The sequence below is a fragment of the Drosophila guanche genome, unplaced genomic scaffold (genome assembly GCF_900245975.1).
Source record: "Drosophila guanche unplaced genomic scaffold, DGUA_6, whole genome shotgun sequence".
Taxonomy (NCBI): Eukaryota; Metazoa; Arthropoda; class Insecta; order Diptera; family Drosophilidae; genus Drosophila; species Drosophila guanche.
Genome location: NW_022995750.1, coordinates 5,560,919 through 5,588,863, shown reverse-complemented (window position 1 = coordinate 5,588,863; position 27,945 = coordinate 5,560,919). Strand labels below are relative to the sequence as shown.

Below are 27,945 nucleotides of genomic sequence, written 5' to 3'. Positions count from 1 at the left end.
AACAAACATTTTAATTTTAATTTAAATATGTCTCTTATTCAAGATTAATTTTAATATATTTATGAATGAAGTTCCTAAATTTTAAATTTCATATTTCCTCTCTAGAGCAGTTCCTTTGATTTATATTCTTGCTGTTCATTATATATTTTTAGGTTTCTTTAAAATTAAATATTTTACAACCATGGCGGATTCCAATTGATAGAAAATCAGCAAAATAATCTTAATTTATGGGTTACACTGTGCCTGCTATTTACACAATTCTTGCAAATTGTTTATCGAAATATGCGATATGCCTTGAACCGAAAAATGTTTCTTAAACATTCATTTACACTCATATGGCAAACCAATATTAATTGTATATTTTTTAATATTATTCATGGAGCTATTAATGTATGGGGATGAATGTCTGTTTGTTTTTTCTTGTTTCGGGGGATAATACATCGAGTAAAATCTTAATTCATAGCCTCATTTATAGCATAAAATTCGAGGCCAGTGTCACCCTCCACTCAGGTCTTATCCTCTGCCACTTGTGTGCCACTAATTGAGCGGCAGACCTGGTCTATGTCCGTACCCAGAGTCCGCCCACTGCTGCTTCGGAGACAGCTGATGATGGGTGTCCTGGTTGCGGTGGCTTTGTTGGCTCGCGACTGGCAGATTTCCATGGCCCGCACAAATTTAATAATCCACAAAAGTGTCAGTAGCGTTGAAACATTCCGCCAGTGCAAATAGCCCCGACATCCAATTAGCACTCTCCAGCTGACGCTCCCCGACTTAATGGCAGAGGCAGAGTATTCACCTGCAAAAATGTGAAATCAGAGCGGAATACAGGTGAAAAGTTGATCAGAGAGGGTACAAAATGTTGCGGTTTTCGCGAACCAGCATAAGTCCCACCGGCATACACAAAAACTAATTCAATAATTACACTAGAATCCAACCTATTTGCCCTTGCTGAGCCCATCAGAATCAATTTCTATGCTGTACATAAATCCAAGCTGACACCTAGCCTCTACATTCGATTGGGCAAATAAAGTGCCCATTGTAATTAAATATTTCCATTGCAAAATTGAATGGTAAACACGAGTTGGCGATTGTGTATGCTTTCGAATTTTATGCATAGCTAATATGTCTGATAGGTTTTTGTGCCGTTCGCGTAAAATACGCAAAACCCCAAATATTTAAATTGCATAAACATGGCCACGCAATGAACTGAAAGTATTAGAGCAAATAAACCCGATTGGCACGTGTGCATGAGCATGATCTACAACCACATCGTTAGAGACAGGGTGACAGGCCATGGAATATATGCGATATATTAATTTGAAGCTTTATTGAAACCAAAAGATACATTTATCTTAACAGGAAAATAGGGCAAACTTTTTCTATGTGATGCTATAATATTTCTCTGGAAATTTATAGATATGTATTGTATAAAGTTCTGGTGAAACGGAGTGTCAGAAAAATTACCTTAATTATGTCAAATGAATAATGGTGTTGGTCGTTCTTTCCTCACAGCTATCCAGACTCCCCTCGTGTACACCCAAATATCAATTACCATAACCACGTTAGCGGCTACAAAATCAGGCGAGTCATCGAAAAGCGGGACTAAAAAATAAAAGCGAGCTGCAAAAGCGTTATGCATTGCGGTGCGGTGCTTGACAAATATGTACGAAATTATTTATTTAAAATAATTAAACTTGAATAATTTTAAACGGCAACCGCACTCTGACATTGCCACTCCATAGAAGAAGACTCCGAGTGGCAGGAGGCAGGGGAATAAGCAAATTAATTATGCCACATCGAGTGGAAGGAGAGGCTGGGCTAGGTCGGACTCGTTCTTGCTGATTTAATAAATCACAGAGAGGAGTGCAATTAAAATAAAAATCCCTGAATAAATAAATGATAATATCATTAAGTTATTAATAATCATTTGTCATGACGGCAACGGCTGCAGCAGCAGCAACAATTGCACAATGCCACAACCATGGTGCCACAGAAATGACATTAAGTTTATTAACCTTTGGCTCTTGCATAAAATCCATGTATGTAAAATTGTATTAAAATATAAAAGAAGATCAGGGGGCGGCAGAGCGGAGGCGCTTTTCCAGCCTGCAATTTCGTTATACACTGGCACCCTGCCACTCCCACCCGCTCGAAACACCCACACATATCTCTAGAGCATTGTTTTTCATTATCCAGCGGGATTTAACATGTTTTAACTCATTTGCACCGACTTAATAGGCGAGAAAAAACAGGGTAGAGTGAAAAGCTGGAAGCTTTTCCTTTATCTGTGCCAATTAGTCGAATATTAAAAATACATTAATTCATTGTTATAAATAATATTTGTTGTCTCCATTACAATGGAGCAATTTTGCAGCAAATTAAATTGTAAATTGAATTTTGAAAAAATACAGACACATAAATACAGAGTGCTGGGCTGTTGTTTGCCCTTTCTGGCCTAGACATGAGGACCACTTGACACCTCCTGCTCTCCTGTCATGTCCCTTCCGTCACTCGCAAGTCTCCCACTGTGAGGGCAGCATTTTTATGGCCGTTATTTGTAGCCTGGCAATTGTCACCGAGTCTGGTAGGGTAGAAGCATGTATCTGTCAGTTGCTCCTGGCCGAAAACGAATCCGCTCTTGCCCTGCGTCAGGTGTCATCAGTCACCATCATTCAGCATATGTTTGGTTGGTTTACCTCTCAGAGCTAGTGCCTCTCTGAAGAGTGGGGATTGTCAGCTCTTAAGTAGCATGCTTCAAACAACAAACGACAGGCGGAAAAAAAAGTGAGAGAGGAACACATGTCAAAGTTGACAGGAAAGAGCAGGAACAGGATCAGAGTCCAGAGCAGTTACAGAAACAGTAACAGAATCAGGAACTTTTTCTGCAGTAGGACCCACAACAGTGAGCTGAAAGGAAGGCCAAAACCGATTTAAATACAAACGGAAATTTGTGGGAACCCAGAGACAAACTAGACCAAACAGAGAGACAAATAGAGCAGCAAACAGAGACAACCAGACAGACTCTGAGAGGGATGGATATCCAGACAGATGGCTAAGTATTTAGAGACGGCATTTATAGGTCAGTCATCGCCATCTCCGTCTCTAGCGTCACGGACATTTACCTCGGCATCACTGTCATTGTTGTCACCGTCCTTGGCTCATGCTCCAACTCCAAATGGAGGGAGGACATTGTTGTCCTACTGCTCCTGTTGCCCGGCGGACATTGAGCAAATAACGCAATTGTGGCCATTTTCGAGATAACAATAAAACTGCAACCATTTCGTTTCGTTTCGTCTCGTCTCGACCCGTTGTCTCGTTTCGTTTGGTTTTGTTTGGTTTGGTTTTGGTTTTCATTTCGTTTCGTTTCGCTGCCATTGTGTTTGCCATTGTAGGAAATTGTGTAAACAGAATAAGAACCCCTCCAAATAGCCAGCCACAGTGGTTGTTAGTCCCGGAAAAGCCTTCATGCAAAATGGTGTAACCTTTTAAATGCGTTTTGCTATATGGCAATTGAGAGTTAAGAAACTCCTGGAAGTACATTTAATGGATATACTTTGCTGCTTGCGTCTGTATCGACGCTCTACATATTGTTTGTTATATTTTCTTATATTTATATTATTAAATATAGATATCACCAAGAATTCTAAGAGACTACAACTTTTAGATGTTTCCAAGTAAAAGACTTCCTTATCATCCCCAACCACTGTACGTAAATTTCGCGATAACCAAAAGTCAAACCAAACACAAACGTATCCGAATAAAATTCAATTAAGCTAAATGAAAACTTAATTCAATTCGCAAAGCCAAACAGAAACCAGTAAAGGGAACCTCTACATACCCCAGCAACTCCCCTATAGATATATAACCCTCCCTCCCATAGTGTACCCCCTTACCGTTTAGCACATGGAGCACAATGGTGCGGGGCGCACTGTTCGAGGGGCTGCAAGTGTAGTTGCCGGAATCCAGCTTCACCACCGCCGGAATGATGAGAGAGGCCGTCTGAAAAGGCGCACGGATACGTACAGGAAGACACACATACATATATAAGTGAACAATTTATACATATTTATTTATTTATTATTCAGTTGTCGAGACAGTTGTCAGACAAAGGAACGGGTGAGTTTCAGGGATGGGGGGAATTCTTGTGCAATATTAAAAATTATAATTTGACAAACGTTGACAATAAGCATTTAATAATAAAACTGATTTTACCTTCCACGCTTTCACGCCAATTTTCATAATGAAAAGGCATTTAATGTGACTGTTAAGTGTGTATGGGAGAGAGTGTGGATGTGGGGGAGTGGCACAAATGTGGTAAGCCACTTACCGTTATCTGTTTAATGAAACTGCTGCTTGGCAGCATTGTTGTTGTCGTCTCCGTTGTTGTTGCTGCCGCCTCTTCTGCTGGCGTTGCCGTCTCTGTGCTTGGCAACCAAGTGGTTGTTGTTGCTGTGGTATCTGCTGTGTATGTAACACCATCTTGTGCGGTGGCTGTAGATGCCAAGGTGAGCACTGAGGCTGCTGTCGTGGGTGTGGCAGGCCCAGCACGAGCACCAGGCGCCAAAGATGTTGCAGTATCGAATCCTCCATCAGCAACTGCCGGGGCCGTTGTCATTTCACTGACAGCTCCACTCTCCGCCCCGACTGCAGCCACTTCATTCAGGGATATGGCATCTAAAATATATGACCGGGTTATGGGACCTAAACCATTAACCGACTCCGACTGTGTTGCGGCTCCTGTTGCTGCCGGGGTTGTTGTTGTTATCGCTTGAGCTGTGGTTGTTGTAGTGGTTGTTGTTGTCGTTGTGGTGGTTGCCGCTTCCGGTGGCAGATCGATCCGTTCAATTTCCGTACGCCAACCGCGACGATTATGCAAATAGATTTGCTTCTGATTGTAAAACCAATTAATGAAAAGCGGCGGCTCCAGTGCCTGGCTAATTATGCAACGCAATTTCACTTGACTTCCGGCCTTCACATGGCGCGTCGACTCGCCAATTAATTCGGTTTTCGGCTCTGCATTGAGAGAGGGATTGAAAGGAAAGACACATACATATATAGAGAGTGGTTCAGCGAAAGGACAATCACTCACAGACAGCCTCAAAGGTTGCCTCGGCTCGCAAGTGCAACGGTCATTGATTTATTGTCTCTGTCATTGAAGATTTATAGGTGAGGTCAGAGCTCTGATTTTGATATCGGATTTGGTTTCGGTTTTGGTTTCGATTTCGTGGAGGCCAATGGGTCAATGGAATGTTTGAGCAGCGGTTTTGATGGACTGACAGTGACGAGAACTCAGTGCTTAGTATGTAAGTCTCCTGTTTACTAATTAAATAAATATAAGCACTTTCACGTAGAGCTAACAGGGATCTCGCAATTGGATTAATTCTTTATGATCTTGGCTTTAATGGCTCTCCGAGTTTTATTATCCGTGATGGAACGGTAGATAATTGCTTTTAGGTCTGACAAAATTGAGATGGGCTATGGCTGATATAAACAAGCTGCAACTAAGGACATCTCTGCACAGTCCCCAACCATACTCACCCACAATCCTTAGGTGAACAATAGCACTGGCCTTGGGCTCGGTGGAGACCTGACATTCGTATGTGCCCTCATCCTTCACCTGAACGTATTTGATCTGCAATGACCACCTCTCCGGATTTGGTGAGAAGACCGACTGGAAGCGCTGATCCGCGATGAACGTAGTCTGATCCACCGTAAGGATGTGGCCGTCCCGCATGCGTAACCAGGATATGGGTTTCTTTACCAGCTGCTTGACCTGCCCAATGACAAAGAAAATTTAATTTCAATTATCGGGCCCTGATTCGAAATTCGGGTTTCAATTTTGGAAATTAATTCAATTAGCCGTCTTTGAGCACACTCACACACCCACACACAGAGCAATTCAAACAGTAAATCCCAGCTGTCCGAGACCCCGAAGCAGGAAGTGGACGATGATGATGATGATGTCAGCAGAACTTTGTTTTGTTTGTGCCGTAACCACCTCTCAGTTCAGAGACTCCTTTTCACATCCAACTCTGCTCTGGGATGGCTCTGGGGCAAACGCTAACAGGAGGATAGGAGGGAGAAATTGTTGGTTAAGGAGGGCTTGGAGGGACTGGAGTTGGGTTGGGTTTAGGTTTAGGTCAATGAGAAGACGGTAAACAATAACGATAACAAAACGTCGATTCATTTGTGTCAATAATGGCAATAATAATTTAGTAGCAATTTGTCGGCGGAGCCTCCACTTCGCTCAACGAAAACAAAATAATATACATTAAATACGGTCCAATGAAGGGGAAGACGAAGTCTCCCGCACCTTATCATGGAAACGTGTTACAAGGATATGCCCCTGCCTTACATGAATAGACATTATCTGACGGGAACTGAGAGGTCTTCGACTAATTACACTGAGGGAGCTCCAACCTGCCAGATGTGATTATGATGAACAACGTCGTCAGAGCGTTCTCTCAGTGCATCATAATCAATGGAGTGGGTGTCATTGTGGTAACTGCCCAAAAAGAAGGAGTGTGGCGAATCGTGACAGAGGCAAATGACAGTCTTTGAACCACTGCCATCAACTACATTGTCGGTGTCAGGGTCTGGGCCCGGGCGCCGGCCCGGCCTCCCCAGACAAGAAATTCGACGTCGAGGACGCCGACGATGGTGACTACGAGAACGTCATGATTAGATACCATAATCATTTGGGTTTTATGTCCCTGTTGTTGGTCTTATTGTTGTCGTGGCTGTCGCCATGGCAGTGGCATAGGGGAGTGAATGTGGCATGTCTTGCCCCTCCAGGCACCCTTCCAATTGTTATTGCTCTTAGTGCACGTGCTGTCAAAAACTATCCTTTCTAAATGAATATGAACATCTCCGCTTGACTGACAAATCATCTTAACACAAATGAGCCTCCTGTCATCACCTGAAAGGAAACGACAGGAATCATGAAAGGAAATCGTGAGATTCAGCCAAAAGATGGCCTCCTACTCTTATTTTAAGAGAAAAATAGGATTTACTTAACACAGTGGCACATTTAATTATATTCCATTCAATAGGTAGATATGTACAATTAAATATACTCTTCAACGCCACTCTTTGAGTTTCACTGATTAAATCCGGTACATTGTCTGAATTGGCCACCTATCAAAAGCCAAATCGAAAAATCATTTGATCGCAGCCACTGTGCAGAGGACATATGAGAGAGAGAGGGAGAGAGTTTATTAAATTTTGCCACTGCCACGGACTCTTTGCAGTCTCAGGACATTATTATCGAGGCTGAGCATCGACATTATACTCGGTATTAAGTGAAGATGCTTATCCAGTCAGAAAGAAGGCAGCCAGCCAAGTCAGGAGACTTCGAGTACGTGGCAAGTGTAAGTAAGAGACCTGCCCCAGGCGGCACTGGAAATGCCTCGCCTTAGTCCCCGAGGCTGGAAAATGTCCCTGTGTGGTACTGCCACTGGCTTTGCAGAGGACTCCTCCCCTCCTTGCCACACGGCCCTGGCATTAGCTAATTTAAATTTTCGCTGTTTGGCGTAGATTGTGCTACAGTTCGCCATAAAGTGATGGCCTCTGTGGACGGCTTATCAAGATGCCTGAGATGTTTGCCATTGAAATATTGTTAATTAGTTTTAGACTGCAACTCAAACTGTGTCACTTCCTTGATGTCAGAAGAACTCTTGACTGAAACTCTAGGCGGTGTCGTAGTCGTTGTCATGGCAATAGCCAAACCCATATCCACGGCCATATCCTTGTCTCGTTTGGTTTTATGTTGCCTCTGGTGTCGTCATCGTCATTGCCATCGCCATCGCCGTCGCCTGCTTTGGTTTGGTTTGAGGCCCTGTCTGCAGAGCATCGTTTTCCATCACAGTCGAGCAGACAACAAAGTTTGCTCATAACATTGCGAATTTTCGTCTAAACTTGTTTGCAAATAATTTCTTTTATTTTGTTGGTTCTTCAGTGCACGGTCTTCCTCTTTCTTTTCACACAACAATACACCTCAAAGTGCCTGCCTTCATATCCTTAGCCAAAATAGAACAACAACAAAAACTGGAGAAACAACTTTTCGCTGACTTTGCCAGAAAAAACGAAAAGAAAAGTCTGAATGACAGAGGGTTCCAAGAGATGGAGAGATTCGTCGATTCTGGGTAAAAATATTCAAGTGCTCGCAGGCAAAGAATTTTCTCGGGTTGCCCTTCTCTTTTATTTTCTGTATCGTTTCGATTCGTTATATTTTGTGCGGCTCCTCTTTGTGACGCCCACGGTCCCGAAATGTATTATTAATTGATTAGGTTTAAGCAGATTTGAAGATTATTTCGGGTATATACATAAATACATATAGCGTAGCAGCGCACGGTGCCGATATGCCAGCAGCCAAAAAGCGAGTGAACGTGTATGTGGGTGTGTTCAAATTATCTGATAAATATTTTATGGTAGATTGTTTTTTGCGGGGAGGCTTGGAAATGGGAAGGACTTAGCGCTGAGGGGCTGATGCACAGCTATTGGGAATTCGATTTTAAATAGGATTTCAATGGTGAACTTATTTCTTTTTGCATATTTGGAGTTGACAATTTAACCAGATTCGGGGTGTCCAAATTTTAAAATAAATATCTGTTATTTGCAAGAAAAGGAAGCTCAAAACACAGGTAGTTTGCCAACAAAATAAAAGGTCAAATTAAAAGCCGAAAATTTAATAAAATGAAACCCTGCAAATGTCCATATCCTTTTCCGTGACCTTCTTTGCCTTAAGGCATGCAGCCAAATATTATTATTTAGTCATGATGACTTTGTATTTCTTCAACAATATTTAATATCAAACGATTTTCATGAATTTTGCCACAATTATTGAAGTAATATCATTTTTCAATTTTCTAGCAGCCATACAAATGAATAAGGGAAAAACAAAATCGAGAAAATAATTGTGATAAATGAATTTGACTTCAAAGGTGTGCAAATAAAACCTTTTTGTGCCTGCCACACCCCTGCAGAGTTGCATCTTTTAATTAACTAAACTAAACCGAGCGCCTCCCTCCCCTACTCCCTGCTGCTTTTTCTTTAGACTTGAGTTCATTTGAAAAAGCATCAGCTGAAAATATACCCAGCTTTCTGTTTGAGCATCTGCAGTTGTCAGCTAGATGGAATATTTATTTCTTCAACTTTAAGTTCTACAAGCAGACACTTTCTAGTAATTTCCTGGCCAAACAGTAACCAGCAGCAGAGGCAGCAGCAGAAGCAGCAGGAGCAGTAGAGTTGCAGTGTGGCAGTGGCATCCAGCAGCGCCAATTATAATTTGCAATGCGAGACGCGGATATGCGGATGCAGCTGTGGATGCAACTGCGGATGTGCATGCGGATCTGAATCAAGCAGGCACAGCGCCAAGGAGCGAGTGAGTAACTAAGTTATTAGCGGATGCCAGAGCAGCTCACTCGAACTACCCACTCCTGCTCCCTCTTTCGATTTGTGCGTACATAAACACTTATGCATTTCAGACACATACTACATAAATGTACATATATATCAGAGTAGTGCCAACTATTTGGGTCATCGTTTTTGAGCAGCTTCAAACAAATACAGCAAAATAGGATGAGTTGACTCGCTGAATCATCAGATACCCTTTCTGAGCCATAGTTCTTGCGTAAGGACACTCTAAACTATAATTTGTCACACTTTAAACATTTAAATTTGTATTTTCGACCCAAAAAAATATCTATACCAAAAGCATTGATACTTTAGAGTTTGCTTCTGATCAAAAATATGCACTGCTATTAAATCTTCTCAGTTTTCTATAAGCTCTTTGGAAGGGTATAATTTGTCTTCCGCTGCGTCTGCCACTTGAACTGCTTGTGTATGCCCTTTGGCCAGGGCGTGGCAGCAGCATCCACATCGGCATCAGCATCAGCATCCACATCGGCAATTTCCGGTTTTGTTTTCCTTCAGTTCCGACAGCGGCCAGCGTAAATTAGTTCAAAGCGCTAAAAAGTTGCTGCCCGGCGGAATGAGAAAAAATTCAAGGCGGAAGTCGGGCCAATCGATGGCACTTCCCATAGTCGGTCGACCCGCTCCACCCTCAATCGCGATCCCTACACCAATTACCACCCCAACCCGGAGGCCTGATTGGGCAAAGGCAAAGGGGTTCCTGTATAATCAGCTGCTTATTATGAATTATCAATGATTAATAAAAAATGTTTAGCAAATATTTTTGCAGCGAGCAATTAAATAAACGTTGTTAAATAAACAGAGTAGAAAAGAGTTTTCCTTGGGCTGGCTGATTGAATTTTCAGGGAAATTCGTGCCGGACTCCACCTTTGTTGATTCCCCTCTAGAAATTTGTGAGCCATTGATTGGGCTCTTGCTTTGCTCTTGCTATCAGACCCGTTGCTCGCTTCTCATTTCAAAGCCGAAACCCAATCAGTAGTGAAATATAATTGAAGGGAATGAGATCATGGAAGGGAACTTACGTTGCAGGGCAAATAGGCATGGGTCCCGGCCTGGCTAATTATTGTCTGGTAATCATCTATTGTTGGCGGCGGCTTCAGCGTGGTTGTTGCCACTGGCCTGCGTGTTGTTCTCCTTGTTGTCGTCGTTTTTGTAGTTGTCGTTGTCGTTGTTTCTGGCTCTGTTGTTGCGGTGGCAGATGCATTCGCAGAAATTCCTACTGCTGTGCCCGCCATGGATGTGAATGTGGATGCGAATGTGGCATTGTTGTCTCCGTGTGTGATTCTATAGATGTTCTCCGGCAATTGCTGCTGCTGGATGTTCCGATTGCTCATAATAAGATTCGCCTCCAGGGCAGCGGTCACAGTGGCCATTGTGGCAGTGGCTGTGGCTTGCTTCGATCCATTGTTGCTAATGTTATTAATGATGACATCGTTGGCGGCAGGAGGAGCTGCATCCAAAGCTGCAGCTATTGTGTTCCCAATTGCTACTGTGCCCCCATTTGCCTGGGTCATTTGCGTTGTCGCCGAAATTAATGCCGGCGATGCCTTAGCTGTCGCCTCTCGCTTTGATTGAGTTCTTTGAAATGTCTGGCCATTTATTTCGCTGCTCTTAAATATTGAAGATGGCTCAGGCCCCTCCCCGCAGGCAACTGAAAGATAAACAAAAAAGGGAGAATAAATAGATTGCGAGTGCAAATTAATGACTTAGCGTTTTGCTTAAGGTCTTCGCTTTTGAGGGCCTAGATATATTTCAAATGTCTTGATCCCCATTTATCTGGAGTGCTGGCCAACAACAATTAAAACGATTTACGGCCTTAGAGAGCCTTAGAGTATTTCTGTTCAATAAATTAATCTTCAGTGTGGGCCTGCAGCCGCACAATAGTCTTTAAGTCAAGTCTTTAGGTGCGGTATTGATAAATTCATCGAAATTAATTAGCTAATTACGAACTGGTACTCGTATTGATTGAATGGGGAGTCAGACTGCAAACAATAACGTCTTCTCGTGCTTTAATAACCAAAAATCAAGCTCCACCAGCAAGCTGTTAATTGGGGGATTAAAGTCGGTGAATGGTAGCCTAGTAGCCCCCGGTTACATGGCTACACGGAGTTCCACAGAGCTCAAGGATAGCTTCCATATACCCCACGGGCCAATACCCCACTAGAAATTGCAATAAAATATATATACTCGTATGTGAATTGGCCATCATTTATGCACCTATGACACTTGTTAGCCTTGCAACCATATCGAGGGCTCTTTGGCTGCTACACGGATGCAGATTCGAGCTGTGTACCCTCCATACACATGCAGCACGTAAATTTGCCAAATTGGCGCCATAAATTTCACCAGAAAACTTTTTCGAAAGTCAAAGATAGAGCGAGGGAGCGGAAGAGGTGACAATTTTTGGCAGCCTGTAGATAAGAAAGTTAAGCAAAGGTTCTGGCAATGACTTTCTTGAAATTTAATTAAAATTGAGTGCAATTTTTGATTTGCCGAGCAAATAAATGGCACAAGTGGTAGATGCGTAACTTTCTCTGAATCAATTAATTAAAAGTAATCGGAACAGACAGAGAGATGGATCCCGGTAATGATGGGATAGAGAGGAACATTTAATTAAATTGTATTAAATATTTTCAGCATAGGAATTAAACACGCGCCTTATTCGCAACTTTCGCTTAATCAACTAATGAACAGCGATCACAAGGCCATAAACACCAATATAGAGAAAGGGAAAGTGCAGGGGAAAGTGCTCTCCATTAAACATTGAGCCATGATGGGAAAGGGAGAGAATCCTAATCATGTTGAGCATTTTGTTGTGCTCAAAGTAAATACAAAACTCGGAAAGCCTCCTTTAACGAGACCCAGCTCAGTCGTGCGTATATCTATGTCGGGGTTCCCTCTCTCTCTCTTTGTCTGTCAGTCTGCATTTCTGCGAGTGTGGCTGTAGCTGTAGCTGTGTGGTGTGCTCAAGTGTGTTTAAGTGTGTGTGTGTTATCATGTTTTATGTTTATGCTTCGTGTACGTGCAATAAAGATAAAGCGATTCCATATAAAAAAGTTTTTAATTGCCCGCACTAATGATGCACTGCAGCCAACTTGATTATAATAAAGTTGCAAAAATTCCATTTCCCTTCGAGGACAGTGGGCCAAGTATAAGATAACTTAGAGTGACAATTCGGATAGTTCTCAAGCTTAGCCCATTCCTGAATGTCGTTAGATGTATAAAGTTGTAAGAGATTAAATTAAATCATTTTATAGGACACTTTTATAATATGTTCAATTAAATACAGAAACTTTTTGAAGCATGTGCAGGACATACAAAGATATACATAATTTAAGTTTTATCTTCAGTATGGATCGACTTTAGATATCTCTTTTGCCTACTTATTTCGGTATATTTTCATCCCTAATCAACGTTAGTCGTCCCACTGTTCATGACTTCAACTCATTTGCCCACAAACACACATATAAAAACCAACAGCTGTCGGCACCAAGTCCAAGGCAGCACAGAAGGGCCAGAGACAGAAGGCGGAGCAGTGGGGTGTTTGGTAGGGGGCGTGTCAGCCAGCGATGAAACAAATCAAAACAGCGTAAAAAAGTGCAATAAAACAGGAGGATTACTTCGGAGAAATACCCTTAGACCGGGTGCGAGCCGAAGGAAAATGAAAACAAAATAATAAACTGAAATTATTAAGAAAAAAATTATCATTTAGGACAGTGGCAAAGAGAGGAGAAAGGGAGAAGAGTAGACGACACTTGGGGGAGCCTTATAAAAATTTGCTTAATGTTTGTGCGCCAAAAAGAGAGAGAAAAACGAAACAAACTAAGAAGTTGTAAAAACACACACGAACACAGCCACACCACTGTAAAAACAAATTGTGCGCAAAGTAAAATATAAAATGAAAATAAGAAAGTAAGAATGAATTCCAGGAAGACCTTACAGATACTCTTACATATGCGGTATTCTCTTTTTGAAGCTGCTCAATTATAAAGCGACTTGTTAGATTTATTATATAGACAAATACAGGTAGAGGCAGTACCTTCTGTTGTAATATATGCACTGTATAAGGTCAGCAACAACTCAAACATTTATTTGAAATCATTTTACCCCTATGAAAGTATATAAGAAATTTTAAGAGGGCATAGAGTGTGGTACTAGCCAGTTAGAAAGCGGAAAATAAAGTCGAGCACTTGACGGAGGATGGAGAAAAACTTGCGTAATGAGCCTCGAAGGCGAGCAACTGGGGAAAATAGAGGGGGAAACTCACACATAAAATGAGCCTCATCATGCAGAATTTCATTGACTCGACTGGGGGAGGGAGCTGAGTGGCAAAGCTACAGAACAACTTGAGAAGGAGCTCTGTGCCTTTCTCCTTCTCCCCAACAAAATTAACCCTGCAGCCCGGCTCAAGTCCCGCGGGCATTTTTAGGCGAAGTGTTTTAATCAAACGCCTGTGTACACTGGTCCGAGGAGCATAGTTCCTCCGACTCCACCATTGTTGTTCTTGAGTACTTTGTTGTTATTGTTAAGGATTCGTTATTGTTAGGGTTACAACAATCAACAAAAATAAGAGCAGTAATAACAAGAGCCATGCGAAAAATCGCAGCTGAAAAGTAGAAATGTTCCACAAAATGATTGTTTTTAATTTGTGGAGCACCGCACACTCGAAATGACTGGGAGGGAGCCTTTCTTTCAGTGTAGTCTCCCAGCAGGAGGACTTTGAATGATGTCTCTCTAAGGTCCGTGACGGTTCGGACAACATTTCGACACTTTTCCTAATTATGATGGGCATGTTGCCGAGATGATGAGCCTAATGCTGATGATGATGATGGAAATTGGCTTAACCCCAAGGCACCACATCCCGGTACGGCCATAATCTCTCCTCAACACTTCAATGGGACACCACTCCACACCGCACTAGACACGATGCGGACACGACAGGACACTTTCATCAAAATGCCGGCCTAGTTTCGTGGCACCCTCTGGCGAGGCAGGAGTACGGAGGCAGGACAGAACCAGAACCGGGCCGTAACTTTGTGTAATAATTGTTGTTAAGCGTTTAAGTCGGGGCGTGCCACTTTGGCGGCTAACCGAAAGGCATCTCGTGGGAGTATAACCCGAGACTTGAGCAACTTATCGCTACCGCAAGGCTAGCCGGCCAAAAAGCCAACAAAATACCAATAAAGGAGCACAAGAGAGGGGGTCGACAGAGAGAAAAAAGAGGGATGGAATAAGTAAGCAAAAGAGAAAGGGTCTACTGAAGTCTGAAAGAGGAAACAGTAAGTATATAATAAGTGAGTGAGAAACCGGGTCTGCGGTTGATCTGGGAAGAGGCTTTCGGGTCTGGGCTCTCAAGGGCCTGCTCTCCAGACTTGCTTCACTTTTTGTTACAGTTCCTCAATGATGGTTCTCAACTGGCCAACAGAATTTGATTAAACAAAAGTAAAACTTTTTAACTTTTTTTCGCTCTTACTCTCTTGTTATTCTGATTGTTGTTATGTTTCGTTCAATTGCCGGAATCTCCCCAAGCGTTTCGCCCATCACTTTCATGGCCAAACGAATCGAACAACAAAAATAGGGTTAGAGGGCCATCGCCAAAGGATACGGGAGCTCGGGGATAATCAAAGTTTCAAGCTTTTAACGCAATTTAAAGCATCCACAGCCACACCCATCATCGCTCACCCATCGCTCGGCCTTGCTCTGCAGTTTTTTCACTGCACTCGAACTTTTTCTATTGCACACAAAAACAGTGGCGGCGGGCGGGGCGTTTGGGGGCGGAGACCGTTTGATCGAGTTTGGTTCATTGATGAAAATGTCGAGAGTCACTTTCGTTATGCTTTCAACCTCCCGTACTTTTAGTTTAGCAATTTGTGCCTTTTCATGTTGACATTTTGATTTTAATTACCTTTCTCTCTCCCGTTGCGCTTTCTCTCTCTGTGCTTTTTGCTTGCTTAACATTGCAGCTCAAGGACTCCCTCAAAGGGTTCGGTCCTTACAGGTCCTCTTTTTAATTGTGAAAGGTACAAATTGTTAACAATATCGCCCTTAGTTTTTGAGTTATTGAAAGCGATTTGAAAAAAGATTTAAATAAATAGGTACATTCGGATTGTCTACGAATTGCTTGCACTTCAGTGACTTTATTATTATAGTTTTTTTTTAACTCTGATGTCTAAGTTATTTTAGAGAATTATAGACAAAGGCAATCTTCCCATCGAAGTCTGAAATAATTTTTATGTTCCCCCTTTTATCAGAAGAAAATAAATTTACTCTTCTGGAAGAATAAACCTCAAACGGTGGAGGAGATTAAAGCTTGTTTCGTATATATTTCCCCGAAATTTACCTACACCCACATTTCAGACAGAAACAGCTTACATTCTTCCTTCCATAACTCCGGCGCACAAATTCCCACATAATTTAAATTGACCCCCAGAGAAACCAAGCAAAAATGCCCGAACAATGCCTAATACCCATGTCCTGCCCAATTTCCCGTTCGCCAACATACAGTGCCTGCTGAAATATGCACAAAGGCCGAAGATACGAGTACACACGGCAGCAAATGCTTTAAATTCACCCGCAAAATGCTTTTAAGCCGCGCATATCAAATTGTTTTTCCAGAAAAACATGATAAAAAGATTCACATTGAGAGAGAGGGAGAAATGTTCCAGAGAAAGTGAGCGAAAAAGAGTGAGAGAAAGTAATTTAATATGCGACAAATGTATCGTGAGTAATAATTTCATATATGACGGAGCTTACCCGGCAAACAGACGAGCACCGCCATAGTCATCGCCGAGAGGAGGATCAGGCCCCGTCGCATCGTGGCCAACTCCATTAAAATGCCAAGCAAATTGATAATCCTTGCACCGTGACACGCTGTGTCTGGGAACGCTGTACGTCCCGCGCGCTGCGTTCCGTGATTCGGGACTTTCGATTCTCGTTTCCTTGGTTCGTGGTTGGAGTCGAGGAGTAGTGGCTGGGATTTGTGTCTCCTTGGCCAGCTAAATACGCTTTAACTGGGTCACATCGGCTGTCTGGCCGCTCTGGAGCTGAAGCTGAAGCTGTCACTGAAGCCTGTGCAAATTTATCCTCCGCATGGGGCTCTCGGGCCCCGACAATTTTCGTTATCGTTGTGGCTGCTGTTAATACTGCTTATATGCCTTGACACGAGCTGCAGCGATATCTTCACCTCCCACTGGGTTCTTTGGTGCGCAAAATCGCATGGTTAACATATTTTCAAATTGCGCTTGCACGCGGTAAGCTTTCAGGGACAATCTAACACAACTAAAAGCAGAAAATGTGCTAGAGACCTTACTCAACAACGTGGCCAATTTTAAATATTCCACCACTGAGCGTCCGCCTAGCGGGGGTCATGTTCTATGTTCTATCTTCTAACATTCTCAGGGTCCCAAGTCCCGTGTCCCAGTTTATGGCCAACGTTTCTGTGCCGCGTCCTGTTTTGATAGGTTTGTGTAAGTTTTCGGTTGGCTAGGGTTATGTGGGCATACTCTTGGCATTTGTTGCCCAACCATTGTGTTCCCATCTATGGAAAATCTATGAAAAATCTCTGGAAACCACAAAAAAAAATGATAACTCTCCAAAATGGGATGGGGTAATGGGGGAGAGTGTGGATTCAATAAATTAATTCTTTATGCTAGCATAACAATTTCTTTACAACGGCCTATATAATTCACAGAGCTAATACTAACAGATCTACCAGAAATCGATTAATTATTGATTAAAATACCTGAGTAAAATATTACTTTTATAAATCCTCTATAAACCGACACTTGAACCATAAAGCGGAGGTGATTTCACGGCGAAAAGGTTTTCCAGAACCAGCATATGTGTCGTTGTATAAGCTTATGGTCGGGCATTCCATTTGGCCAAATGCTGCTGCTGCTTGCCTGGTTTCCTTTTTGTTGTGGCTTCTTGTGTTACCTCATCTTTCTTTTACGCCCCAGACTATTTGGCATTAACGAAATTTATTTATGCGGGTGTTTAGTGGGGCGTAAAAGGAGTACATATGGCCAGCCAGCCAGCCAGTCGGGCATCCAGCCATCCAAGCAGCCAGGCCAACACGCCCACCGAGTCAACTTACAAATGCAGGACACGCGCTGGATGAATTGAAAGGATTCTCCATGGCCAGTCAAGGTGTACGTATATGTGGTGTAGGTATACATATGTAGGTAGGTCGGGGCCTCTGCCACGTCTGGCTGAGAATAATGATTTAAATGCTGTTTTGTCTCAGCCAACAGATGGGCTCTGAGTGGGAGTCTACATAAGACTGGGAGTCTCAGTCGAATCTGGAGTTGGAGTTGGGTTTGGAGCTGGAGCTTGAGAAATGCCAGCGCCATACATAAGTAATGGCCGTGGAGTAGTAGGTGGCCCAATGATGCGTTAACTCAAATGTTAAACAAATGTAATGTTCCGGACGAATGAGTTGTATGCATTAAGGGGAAGTGAATGGCGTATGAGGGTAACGGTAAGGGAAGAGGAAAACGGACTTGGACCTTGAACAGCTCCGGTTGCCTTGGATAACACAAATAATATTAAATTGATTGCACAAACAAAACAGCGGCGGAAGTGTGAATGATTTAACACGATTCCAATTTCTTCTCCCGTTTCTCCCCACTCTCTAGAAGATGACTCCTAAATGCTATCCGTTCTCTGTTTTGGTCTGAGTCTTGGTTTTTGGCATCTGGTTCTTGAACACTGGGGCCCCCCCTTCGGCGGCGCGTAAAATGGGATATTTTCGTGTCTTGTAATTTACTTTATTACAATTGCTATTCAATTTCGTAACTAAGTATGACAGCAATTTTCAATTATTATTATTGTTTTATTTGATTATGTTGATATTGTTATCGTTCAAGGGCACATTATGCATTGAATCACGGTTTTTATCAGAAATGTTTAAAAGAGATAATTCTTGATAATATTGCAAAATAGATTATTTGTGAATTATTATTATTCTTTGTGGCTTAGGGTTTAAGCCATTTGTCATTCGATTAATTTGGAAGCTTTTGAGCATTTCATTGAAGGACATTTCATTGGACATCAAGTTCATGCAAAATTATGATCAGAATTTATTTGGCATAAATAATAATTAATTAAAATGTTGTTGACAAATGCATTAGTGCAGTAATGCCTATTGAAATATTTTCATAGTTGTTTCGCTGATTTGCTCTTTAAATTTAGTAAATATATAAACATTATAAGTATTGTTGATCAATATTGTTGTTGATCTCAGTGGAGTTTACTTTTTGTAATTTCTGTTCACATCATATATAATATTTTGTTTTTTTTTTACTCTCACTTTTTAGCGATAAAACATGTTTTTAACACATTTTTTTAAAACTTTTTTATATCGTTCTTTTTGATTTTTAAATTCACAAGTGTATTATTATTAACAAAGAGTCAATTTGATAAAGTAACAATTATAATTTCATATCAACCAACATGAACCATTCTCATTGCCATTTATGTTTGTTTGTTAACCATTAAATTTTCTATCTTTGAATTGTTTAACCGTTTTGTTAATGTTACGTAGCGAGGAACGCACCTCGCTTGGCACCGGCTAAAAGGAAACTAAGCCAACTGGCGAAACCTTAACATGGTCCAGCGAATCGTGAGCCGAGCCTGCTTCGTTTTGACTTCGTCGCGTATACGCAACATTTGATTTTGCATCACTAGCAGCTTCCCGTTTGGCGGTAACAGAGAAAGAGAGAGAGAGAGAGAGAGAGTCTGTTACTCAGAGAGCACAACTGTCAGCCAACATTTAGTGTTAACTTTGTTAGCCCTGTTAGCAGAACAAACGCAATTACAAGCCTAAATTGTTCTATTGTTAATAAAAATGCTTTATGCACACAGCATTCAGTTATGCAAATTGCGCCTTTGGAATTTTGATTTGAAATTGCATTAAATCATAGAAATACGAATAGAATTAGACCTGCTATCCGAACGTTTATTATCATTCAAATGACATCAATTAAAACCCGAAAATGGAGAGAGGTTAGGATGGTAATGAGACGATTACGAACAGCTTAACAGTGCGATAACATAATTTCTCATTAACGTCGAACTAAAGGGCACTCCTTCACACAATGTTGGACAAAAAAGGAGACCCGAGCCAAAAAAAGGAAAGCGCTTGAAAGGAATACGAAGGAAAGTGGGCCAACAGAGAAAACCGCATTGAGAACGCGTCTTGGCCGGATATGCAATGGCAAAGTGCAAAACACAAGGATAACCCAGAGCAAAAATGTCGCGGAAAAGCGCACAGAAGCGCAGTGGGGAATGCTGGTAAGAAAACAAAGGGCCAAATTATAATGCAGACGAACAGGCCATAGATGTCGCCGCGACTGGCAGGAACAGCGGGAAAAACTGGGGCTGATGGGTGGCAAGACAGTGTGCATTAGAAGTGGGGAGTGCATTGGAGGAAAAGCGGAAGCTTTTGCATAAAATTCAATTTGTCGTGTGCAGCAGCCATGAATATGCCGAACTCCGGCTTTAAAGGGGGTGCCAGATGATGGTGCCTGGTCGGGGCACACTCCCTCCGTTAGTCCCCGTCGCTCCCTTCCCATCGTAACATATGCGCGAAATTACTTACGTTGTGCTGTCACTGACAGTTTCGGCTTTGGCGCCCCAGCCCAGTCCCAATCCCAGCCACTCCCCCAACCCCCACAGAAGGCTTGTAAAACAATGGCTGCAGTATATGCACAAGACACATTCACTTTTTAATATAGTCTCACACCCTCTCATGTGCACTCGCATACAATCTCACGCAACCATTTTTATTGTCTATGCAGTTAAACAATTGAACAGTCCATTGGCAGACACAATCATTGGCAAATTAAAACGATTTTTGTATCTATAGAAATGTACAATCCTTTGTTTACTCGCATTTTGTGGGTAGAGGCCCGCACTTGATTATTTTTCCACAAAATGAAAACAATTAAAAGGAAAACTCCAAAATCGTTTGTCAATAACACAAAAATGTACCAGAGTTCATTACAGTAGGGGCCCTGGTATGGGGTTAGACGCAGGGGTAGAGGCCGGAGAAAGGGTTTCCAACAAAGTATTTCCCACAATTATGTATCTGGTTTGCTGTAGAGAGCTCTCACTTGCAGTTGGCCGGAGAGGAGAACCAAAGTTTTACGTATGAATTTTACATTCAGAAATGTTGTGAAACTATGGCCGAAATTGAAATTTAACAATTATTAACTTTTGCATAAAACTCTTTTCCATGAAAATGCGAGAAATGGTTATTGCACTTACATATGTGAATTTAATGGGATCTCAAGTGCATTTAGGAGTTGGATAAATATTAGTTTTTATGCAGAATATTTAAGAGTTTATTTGATCCTAGTTGGACTGTAGTTCCGATGGGGTATTACACTCTTTTCCATTTCTTTGAGCATCGTGATTAAGCTTCAATGAACTACCCCTGCCACTCTCAACAACGAACACAGAAATCAGCTTACCAGTGCATTTCCCTCAATAGAACTCAATCATGCAGGACTCGTGGAAATTAATTTCCCTGCTGCTCTTTTCCCTTCTATAACTTTTGCACACCTTTCACTTTTTCTTCACAAGCCATTAATCACCGAAGGATACGGACGAAGGACTGAGGAAAAATAATATAAAACTACTCAAGAGATAAAAAAATTGAATAAGAATGCGCCTGTCTAAGTGGGTCAGTGAAATTAATGCAGAATTAAATTGGTCAAACGCTTGTTTCGATCACAAAAGATAGTCAAATTAAGTTCCAAAACAGCTTCTCCAGCTTAAAGAGGGTACAAGACGTTCTAAAGACGTTTGATGAGACAGAGGGGGAGAGAGTTAAGTTAAGGACAAGTCAATGAAGTCCCAGTCAAAGTCTTCGACAGTTGAGCACTTTAATTAAGCTGTGGACTGACAGCGACAGGAGCTAACTGGAAAACAGTGCTATAGGGATTACGGTAAACAAATGGCTTCAACTGAAATTTCACCAGTTAATAATTGCCCCAAAATCAGGGCTTGACGGAAGGAAGAATGATGGCTGGCAGGAAAGCATAAATTGCAGGCAAAAATGTTCACCAGCCACCAATTAATTCAAAATTTATACCCGGTGAAGCACTGAGGCATCATCATGGTCCAGCCTCGGACACATTCATCCTGTCTGGCTAATGTGAAAGGGATAGGAATAGGGACTGGGGACGGAGACTGCAGAAAGAGGGCTTCTAATGTTGGTGATGGTTGAACTGCAACAAGGGACCGCATTAGCCACAATGGTCATGTGTGACAGCTAGACAAGAGTTGCACAACCCAGAGTGGAGGTTGGTCGGACCTGCCCGTGTCATTTATGCATTGCAGACTGATTGATTTGGCACTCTGGAGCAGCTCGGCAAGTAAATGTTGAATGAATGTTCCTGTGGCTGACAGAGCTCAACGAACGCTGCATCCATCAGCATCATCATCACCATCAGCATCATCATCAGCAGTACCCTCATGCTCCTTAATTGTGCGACTATCCCCGAGTAACCATCATATCACGCCCAGCTACTCCTACCATACAGAGACAATTTCAATTTCAATTTAAACAGACTTGATAGCAGGCATTTATGGCAGTAAACACTGTGAGTGGGAGTTCAGTAAATGAAGCCTTAAATACAATTCAAATGACAGTGAAAATCTTTTTGCAAATCCTCTAGGCAACAATTACACATTTGGATACAAACTCGGAACTGGACCCGGACCCAGACCAAGACCCGTGCAGACTTCTGCTCATACTCATACTGTCCTGGCATTAATGTGGTTAGATTGTGTAACCTTCATCCGAGTCACAAGAGACACTGGGGTAGCTCTGCTCTCATTCTCATTCTCCTTCTCCTTTTCTGGCTCATGTAAAATGCCAAAAAGTCTAAAAAAGGAAAATCCTTGTGTAGTTGTTGTTCCAGACAGCAACATGGCTGGAGGAAGGCATTCCTGCTCTGCATGACAACTCCACTCTGTTGCTCCATTTGCAACATTTATGGGATTCCGTATATTTGTTCTCCGTCCATGTGTGCCCGTATCCGGATGAGAGTGCGACTTCGAATGTATGCGTGGGAGACGTCATTTTATTGTTTCCAGACAAAATGGTCAAATGGGAATTTGGTTTTTGGCATCCAGCTTTTGCCTTTTCGTGTTTTTGTGTGAGTGGCCTATAGACTTAGATTGAACTGTCGAACATGCTACTGTGGGGTGCATCTAGGGTCTGGGGTCTGGTCTGGAAAAGGCAAAAAGGAATGGATAGTTCCAGAGATGGGACGAAAATAATGCAAATGATTAGAATAATCGAGATAGGTGTTTGAGCCTTAGCCAGCTTTCTCCCTCCCATAAAGACAAATTTTCTATTTGCCGCCATAAAAGTTTCCAATTTTCAGCATTAAAACAGTTTTATTACTCTCGATTGACTATTGGCCCCAAAGTGAATTTTATGCTCTCATTTCGGCTCGAAGTCCAGTTGGACACGAGGTTTCTTCTTCGAATTTCCGAGTCGTCGTGACCTAATTTAATTTATTCATTGAGAAATTATCAATTACCAGTTGCTGAAAAGTTCTGGTGCTTAAGGTGGGAAGCATCACAATCGTTAATACAAATTTATTGTTTTTTCGTGCTGACAGGGGAAGTAAATTTGGAATATAATTCATTCACTTGTACCTCCTGTGAGTACATTTGGTTGGGTCGTCAAGGCGATTCTTCTTTCATTTGCCTTCCTCTTAAATGCTAATTTCTGGAGTAGAAAATTGTGCCTTGATAGCAAATTGCCTTCCCCACTGCGTGGGCGAGGCCACACCTCGTAAATGTGTCCCAAAACTGCAAATGGTCGATTTGTTTTGGTTTCATGAATATTACCAAGAATAATGAATGCAAAACACAACTTGAGCAGCTCTGATTTATGAGCTTTTTGGTGTTCATTTCTTGAGTGGTTGAGAGTGAAATTAAAGCGAGTGAAGGATGTTCATTTCGGTTGCACAAAATAATCGGAAATCGAATTTATATAATTTTCAACTTTATTATAATTCACTCGATCCTAGTAACAGTTAGTTAGTTGCTTTAGTTAGTTTTGTTTTGGAGGACCTAGTATTTTTTCGATTTCGCAGAGTCTGTCCATGACTTGCTGATTGCGAGCCTTTTGGTCCTTCAGCTTCTCCCCAATGGCATCTAGGGTAGCCGCAATGGCCAACAGCGACACATCTGTCGTTTGTAGATCCCTCAGTAAGGGCGTTATCTTGGCTACTGGGACGGAGCTGAGATCAGTGGATGGAGAATCGATTGGTTCTTTTGCAGCGGCATCGGCAGCATCTGGAGGGGAGCTAGTTACGGAAACTTCTGGTGCAACAGTTTCGGAGATCTCAGCAGCAGGTTCCGGGGTAGGTTTGGCAGCCACTTCAATAGCTTCTGGGGTTTCAATAATGGTAGGTGGTTGTGTCTCTGGGGTAGAAGAAGCAGCACTTGGTTCTGGAGTCAGTACTTCGGCATCACGAGAAGCTACTGCATCCAGTACCTCCGGTAAGGAAGTTTCTACACCAGCAACTAATGGTTGTTCGGTAGCTATAATTTCGGCACCAGGAACAATGGTTTCAGTAGATGGTTCCGATATGTTTGCCGGAGCTTCTACATCGGCAGCAATCTCTGTAGCTGCATCTGGAACTTCAATAGTGGCCACAGCAGCAGTTTCTGCAGCTGCTGGTTGCGGTGTTAGAGTTTTTGGCTCCTCGGCAGCTTGTGGAATCTCTGAACTAGCAATGACCTCTGGCGTTTCTGTAACAGCTGCAGTGACTGGTGCTTCTATAACATCTACAGCTACTGGCGATTCTATAACAGCTGCAGTCACTGGCGCCTCAGGACTTACCGGTTGAGGAATGGAAACAGGTGCAGAAGTTACTGGATCTACAGTTGACACTGGAGCTGGTTCCGGTACCACAGGTGGAACTTCGACTGTTACTGGAGCAGCTGGAGTAGCAGCCAGAACTGTTTCTGGAGTGGGTGTGGGAATTTGGACAATATATTCGGGAGATGGAGTTGACACCGCTTCAGGAGCAACAACTGCCTCCGCGGATGCAGCTTGGCTTGGACAAACTTCTGGCGTTTCCATCACGACTGGAGCGACTGGAACCTCTGCAGGTACGGTAGATGTTTCGGTAACAATAACCGGTTCGACCGGAACCGACTTGGGAACTTCTCCGGTTGCAATAACTGACTCCGGAATGGACACGGGCACCACTGCAGCTGGTTGCAAAATAACTTCTAATGTTTCGTCAGTAGGAAGTGGAGTTGGTTCGATGATTGGTTCGGGTGGAATGGGGGCAGGAGCTGGAGCTTCTACGACGGCTATAACAGGCTCCGGAACGGACGAGGGAATGGGTATATCTGCAACAGCAGCAGCCTGTTCCACGATCAACGCTGCAGGTTCAGCGGCTGGAATTGCTGGAGTTTCTATGACGGCAGCAAGAATTGGCTCTGAAGCCATTGCCTGCACTACCGAGGGAGTCGCAGCCGTAATAATTGGAGCTTCGACGGTAGCAGAAGGGATAGCAGTTTCTGCGACGCCAGCAACAACCGGAGCTGGTATTGCTTCGGGAGCTTCGACGGCTGCAATAACGGGTTCCGATCCAATTGTCTCGCACACAGCTGGGAGCTCTGTAGTTTCTACGGCGGCTACAGCTACCTCCGGGACTGGCACTGGTAATTCTGCAGTGGCTGGAACAGACTCCGTAATCTGGACAGAAGTTGGCACGGCGGCTACGGCTGGTTCCTGGAAAGCCGATGGTGTTTCTGCAGCAGCAACAGAAGCAGGTTTTGCAGTAGCCACCGCAGCGTGGACAGTAGGAGTAGCCACAGGCGTTTCTATTACGGCAGCCACTGGTACTGGAATTGGTGGAGCTATCTGAAGAGAAGCAGCGACAGGTTCCGGAGTCGCTGGTGCAGTCTGGACAGGAGCAGCGGTAGTGGAAGTACCAACAGTAGTAGCACCAACAGCTGGTTCTTGCACCGGCACGGCTGTTGGAATGAATGCCGCTGGAGCAGGTACGGGAGCAACAGTGGCGGGAACCGCCGCAGCAATAGGTTGGACAACAGCTTGCGGCTCAGCAGCTGGCGTGACTGGGGCAGGAGCTGGTGCAGGAGTCACTGAGGAAGCATCTGGTGGCGAAATGGCAGCAGGAGCTGGGCTCGGATCAGCAGCAGCAGCAGCAAGAGCTGGAGCCACAACTGTAGCAGCAGCTGCAGGTGCAACAGTACCGGTAGCAACAGTTGGAGTCGGGGCAGAAACTGGGATAATAGGAGCGGCAGCAATCGGTATCGGTGAAGGAATTGATGCCGCTGGAGTCGGAGCAGCAGCTTGGGTTATAGGAGCAGCAACTGCTGCCGGAGTGGCAACTGATGGTGCTGCAGCAAGTGTGGGGACTGCAACTGGCGGCAAAGTGACGGTCGGAGCAGCAACAACAGGGGCTGCAGTAACAACGGGAACAGGAGCTGTAACTGGCGGCACGGTGGCAGCAACAGGTTTGGGTGCCACAGGCGCTGCCTCTGAAGGCACAGCAGCTGCCAACACTGGCTCAACAGTTCCCCCTTGTTCCATGTCTGAAGTTTTCTTTGGATCCCTCTAGAGTCTTCCACTCAATGTCCAAACGGAATTCTTTTGTGGCACTTGCACCCTTAGCTTTCCTCTTGTCCTGTACTCAGTGTCAGTGCTAGCAGAAGACTTTCCATTTCATGGTCAGCAGCCAACTGAAAGAAAAGAGCAGAGAGAAGTGAGACATAGAAGGGAAGGAAGCCTTTGAGAAGCCTGGCCTTGAATTGGGTCATTGTCTTGGAAAAACAAAGGGGTTTCCCTGTGCAAGCAAAACGACGTGTGAAGGCAATCAAGGTAAACGTAAAATAAAACTTGGCGAAATGTGAAAGCTCAATAAAGATTTCGTCGTTCTTAGTTGAGTCTCTTTTCTACCCCTTTTCCAAGCAATCGATCAATTTAATTGATTTTGTGTGTGCTCCCCTGGCGCCACGCAGACGGGTCTGCTTTCAAGCGGTTTTGGTGTGGAAATAATTTGCATACATTTTTGAATATTTTTTGAAGGGTTTCTCGACGCACTTTGAGGTTGCTGAGATGACAAAATGAGTTTTTTGAATAAATTTCCAGAAATCAAAGTCTTTTCGATCTGGGATTTTCACTTAAAAAACTGCTAGAACTGGAGACATTTAGATAATGAAGATTTTCCTTAGCTTGAAACCTATTTTAGGTGAGTTGCAAACTAGTTTTTCTTTACCAAATGGATTTTTGTATTCTTTTCTTCACTTCAACCGACCACTCGTTGACAAGACCCGCGATGAACTGGTCCGATAGCCAATTTTTCTTAGGTATTTTCGCCTCTTTTCGATGGTTTGCTTTCGTCCAGAAGTCTGACAACTGCCCATTGAAAAGTCAACTAAACGAAACGTTGGAATTGTTTCTATTTCATTTTGAATTTAAGATGCTTAACAGCTGACCTTTGGCAACATTATCGAATTATTTCCGGTAAACCAGAAAAAGGCTTTTGGATGGGCAACAAAATGTGTGTTGGAAAATATTTACATTCCATTTAATTTAAATTCTTGCATCACTTTATTGAATATCAATGACTTTCCCAATCGCATTCTTTTCGACTGGTTCTTTCATAGGATCTATACGTTCCTTGCACCCTTTCAGAGGTTTATCCTCGCTTGATTGCATACCGTTTACCACCCGCTTTGTCAGAGCCAGACACATAACTTTGTTATTTACACAATACTGATTACTTTGCCGTATTTGCAATGTAGTTGTCAACGAAATGATACTAGTATCTGGGACTCGTCCTCTTTCTCCTCCACCAGTCTGCCATTCAATGTCTGATGCAATGACAGTTGACAAACTGCCACGACACGACGTAGCCGTTGGATCTGAACACATTAGCTCGGTGGAAATGTAATCGCAAAGAACTAAGAAATAAATCTTTCAATTTTTCGAATGAATAGAAGAACTGGGAGAGCGCTATGTGCAGCCAAATGTGAAGCGATTCCTAGGAGTTGGATTCGGAGTTGGAGGTGCAGATTCACATGCACATGCAGTCCGCTGGAGCAAGTGTAATGTGATCTGCGTACAATTTGCAGCCCGTCGTTTAAAAATCCCAAACGCCACCCCAAACACACTTGAGACTTTTGCAAATAGTTTTTTCCACATATGAACAGAAAGAATTTGCTCAACAAAAAGAGGAATATACGAGTATGTATATAAATAAAGGAGAGATGGGAAAACGCTTATATGGAAATGATTTCGAAGCAAGGAGTGAACGAAGTAGTTGTGGAGATTGAATTGGCAGTTCAATTTCACGTATTATTGACATTTAAGCGTAAGCATTTGAATATAAACTGAACCCCACTGAAGCAGAGGCTCAGAGGATAGAAAAGATGTATAGATATGGTTGGAGTCCTTAGACAGGATGCACAGACATTGGCTGCCTATTATTTTCTGTGCGATAAATC

The 27,945-nt window shown here is 42.9% G+C and overlaps 2 protein-coding genes across 3 annotated transcripts; both read right to left on the bottom strand.

Moving 5' to 3' along the window:
• Positions 1-97: 97 nt before the first annotated feature.
• On the bottom strand, positions 98-18,990 carry LOC117586382 (mucin-5AC). The gene is made up of 7 exons (XM_034276412.1): positions 18,925-18,990; positions 16,186-16,710; positions 10,455-11,083; positions 5,539-5,773; positions 4,328-5,013; positions 3,894-3,999; positions 98-796 (listed from the first exon to the last, which is right to left on the bottom strand). The coding sequence occupies exons 2-7, from the start codon at positions 16,259-16,261 to the stop codon at positions 507-509; spliced, it is 2,022 nt and encodes a 673-aa protein (XP_034132303.1). The 5' UTR covers positions 16,262-16,710; positions 18,925-18,990; the 3' UTR covers positions 98-506.
• Positions 18,991-23,441: 4,451 nt separating this feature from the next.
• LOC117586333 (calphotin) lies at positions 23,442-27,183 on the bottom strand. Of its 2 annotated transcripts, none has more exons than XM_034276327.1 (3): positions 27,167-27,183; positions 25,627-26,178; positions 23,442-25,344 (listed from the first exon to the last, which is right to left on the bottom strand). In XM_034276327.1, exons 2-3 carry the CDS (start codon positions 26,027-26,029, stop codon positions 23,507-23,509), a joined length of 2,241 nt encoding a protein of 746 aa, XP_034132218.1. In that variant the 5' UTR covers positions 26,030-26,178; positions 27,167-27,183; the 3' UTR covers positions 23,442-23,506. The 2 variants fall into 2 exon arrangements, with proteins under 2 accessions (XP_034132218.1, XP_034132217.1); XM_034276326.1 differs by lacking the exon at positions 27,167-27,183 and adding an exon at positions 26,715-26,782.
• Between the last annotated feature and the right edge of the window lie 762 nt (positions 27,184-27,945).

What these genes read in the sequence shown, in the direction of transcription:
- LOC117586382 (XM_034276412.1), bottom strand. Translation starts at nt 16,261, where the DNA reads ATGGAGTTGGCCACGATGCGACGGGGCCTGATCCTCCTCTCGGCGATG. An exon ending in GGTGCTCGTCTGTTTGCCGG is followed by an intron (nt 11,084 to 16,185) that starts GTAAGCTCCGTC and finishes TTTATCTTTCAG; the next exon opens with TTGCCTGCGGGGAGGGGCCT. An exon ending in TGTGCTCCATGTGCTAAACG is followed by an intron (nt 797 to 3,893) that starts GTAAGGGGGTAC and finishes ACATTTTTGCAG; the next exon opens with GTGAATACTCTGCCTCTGCC.
- LOC117586333 (XM_034276327.1), bottom strand. Translation starts at nt 26,029, where the DNA reads ATGGAACAAGGGGGAACTGTTGAGCCAGTGTTGGCAGCTGCTGTGCCT. An exon ending in TCTTGCTGCTGCTGCTGCTG is followed by an intron (nt 25,345 to 25,626) that starts ATCCGAGCCCAG and finishes CTGTCGCTGCTT; the next exon opens with CTCTTCAGATAGCTCCACCA.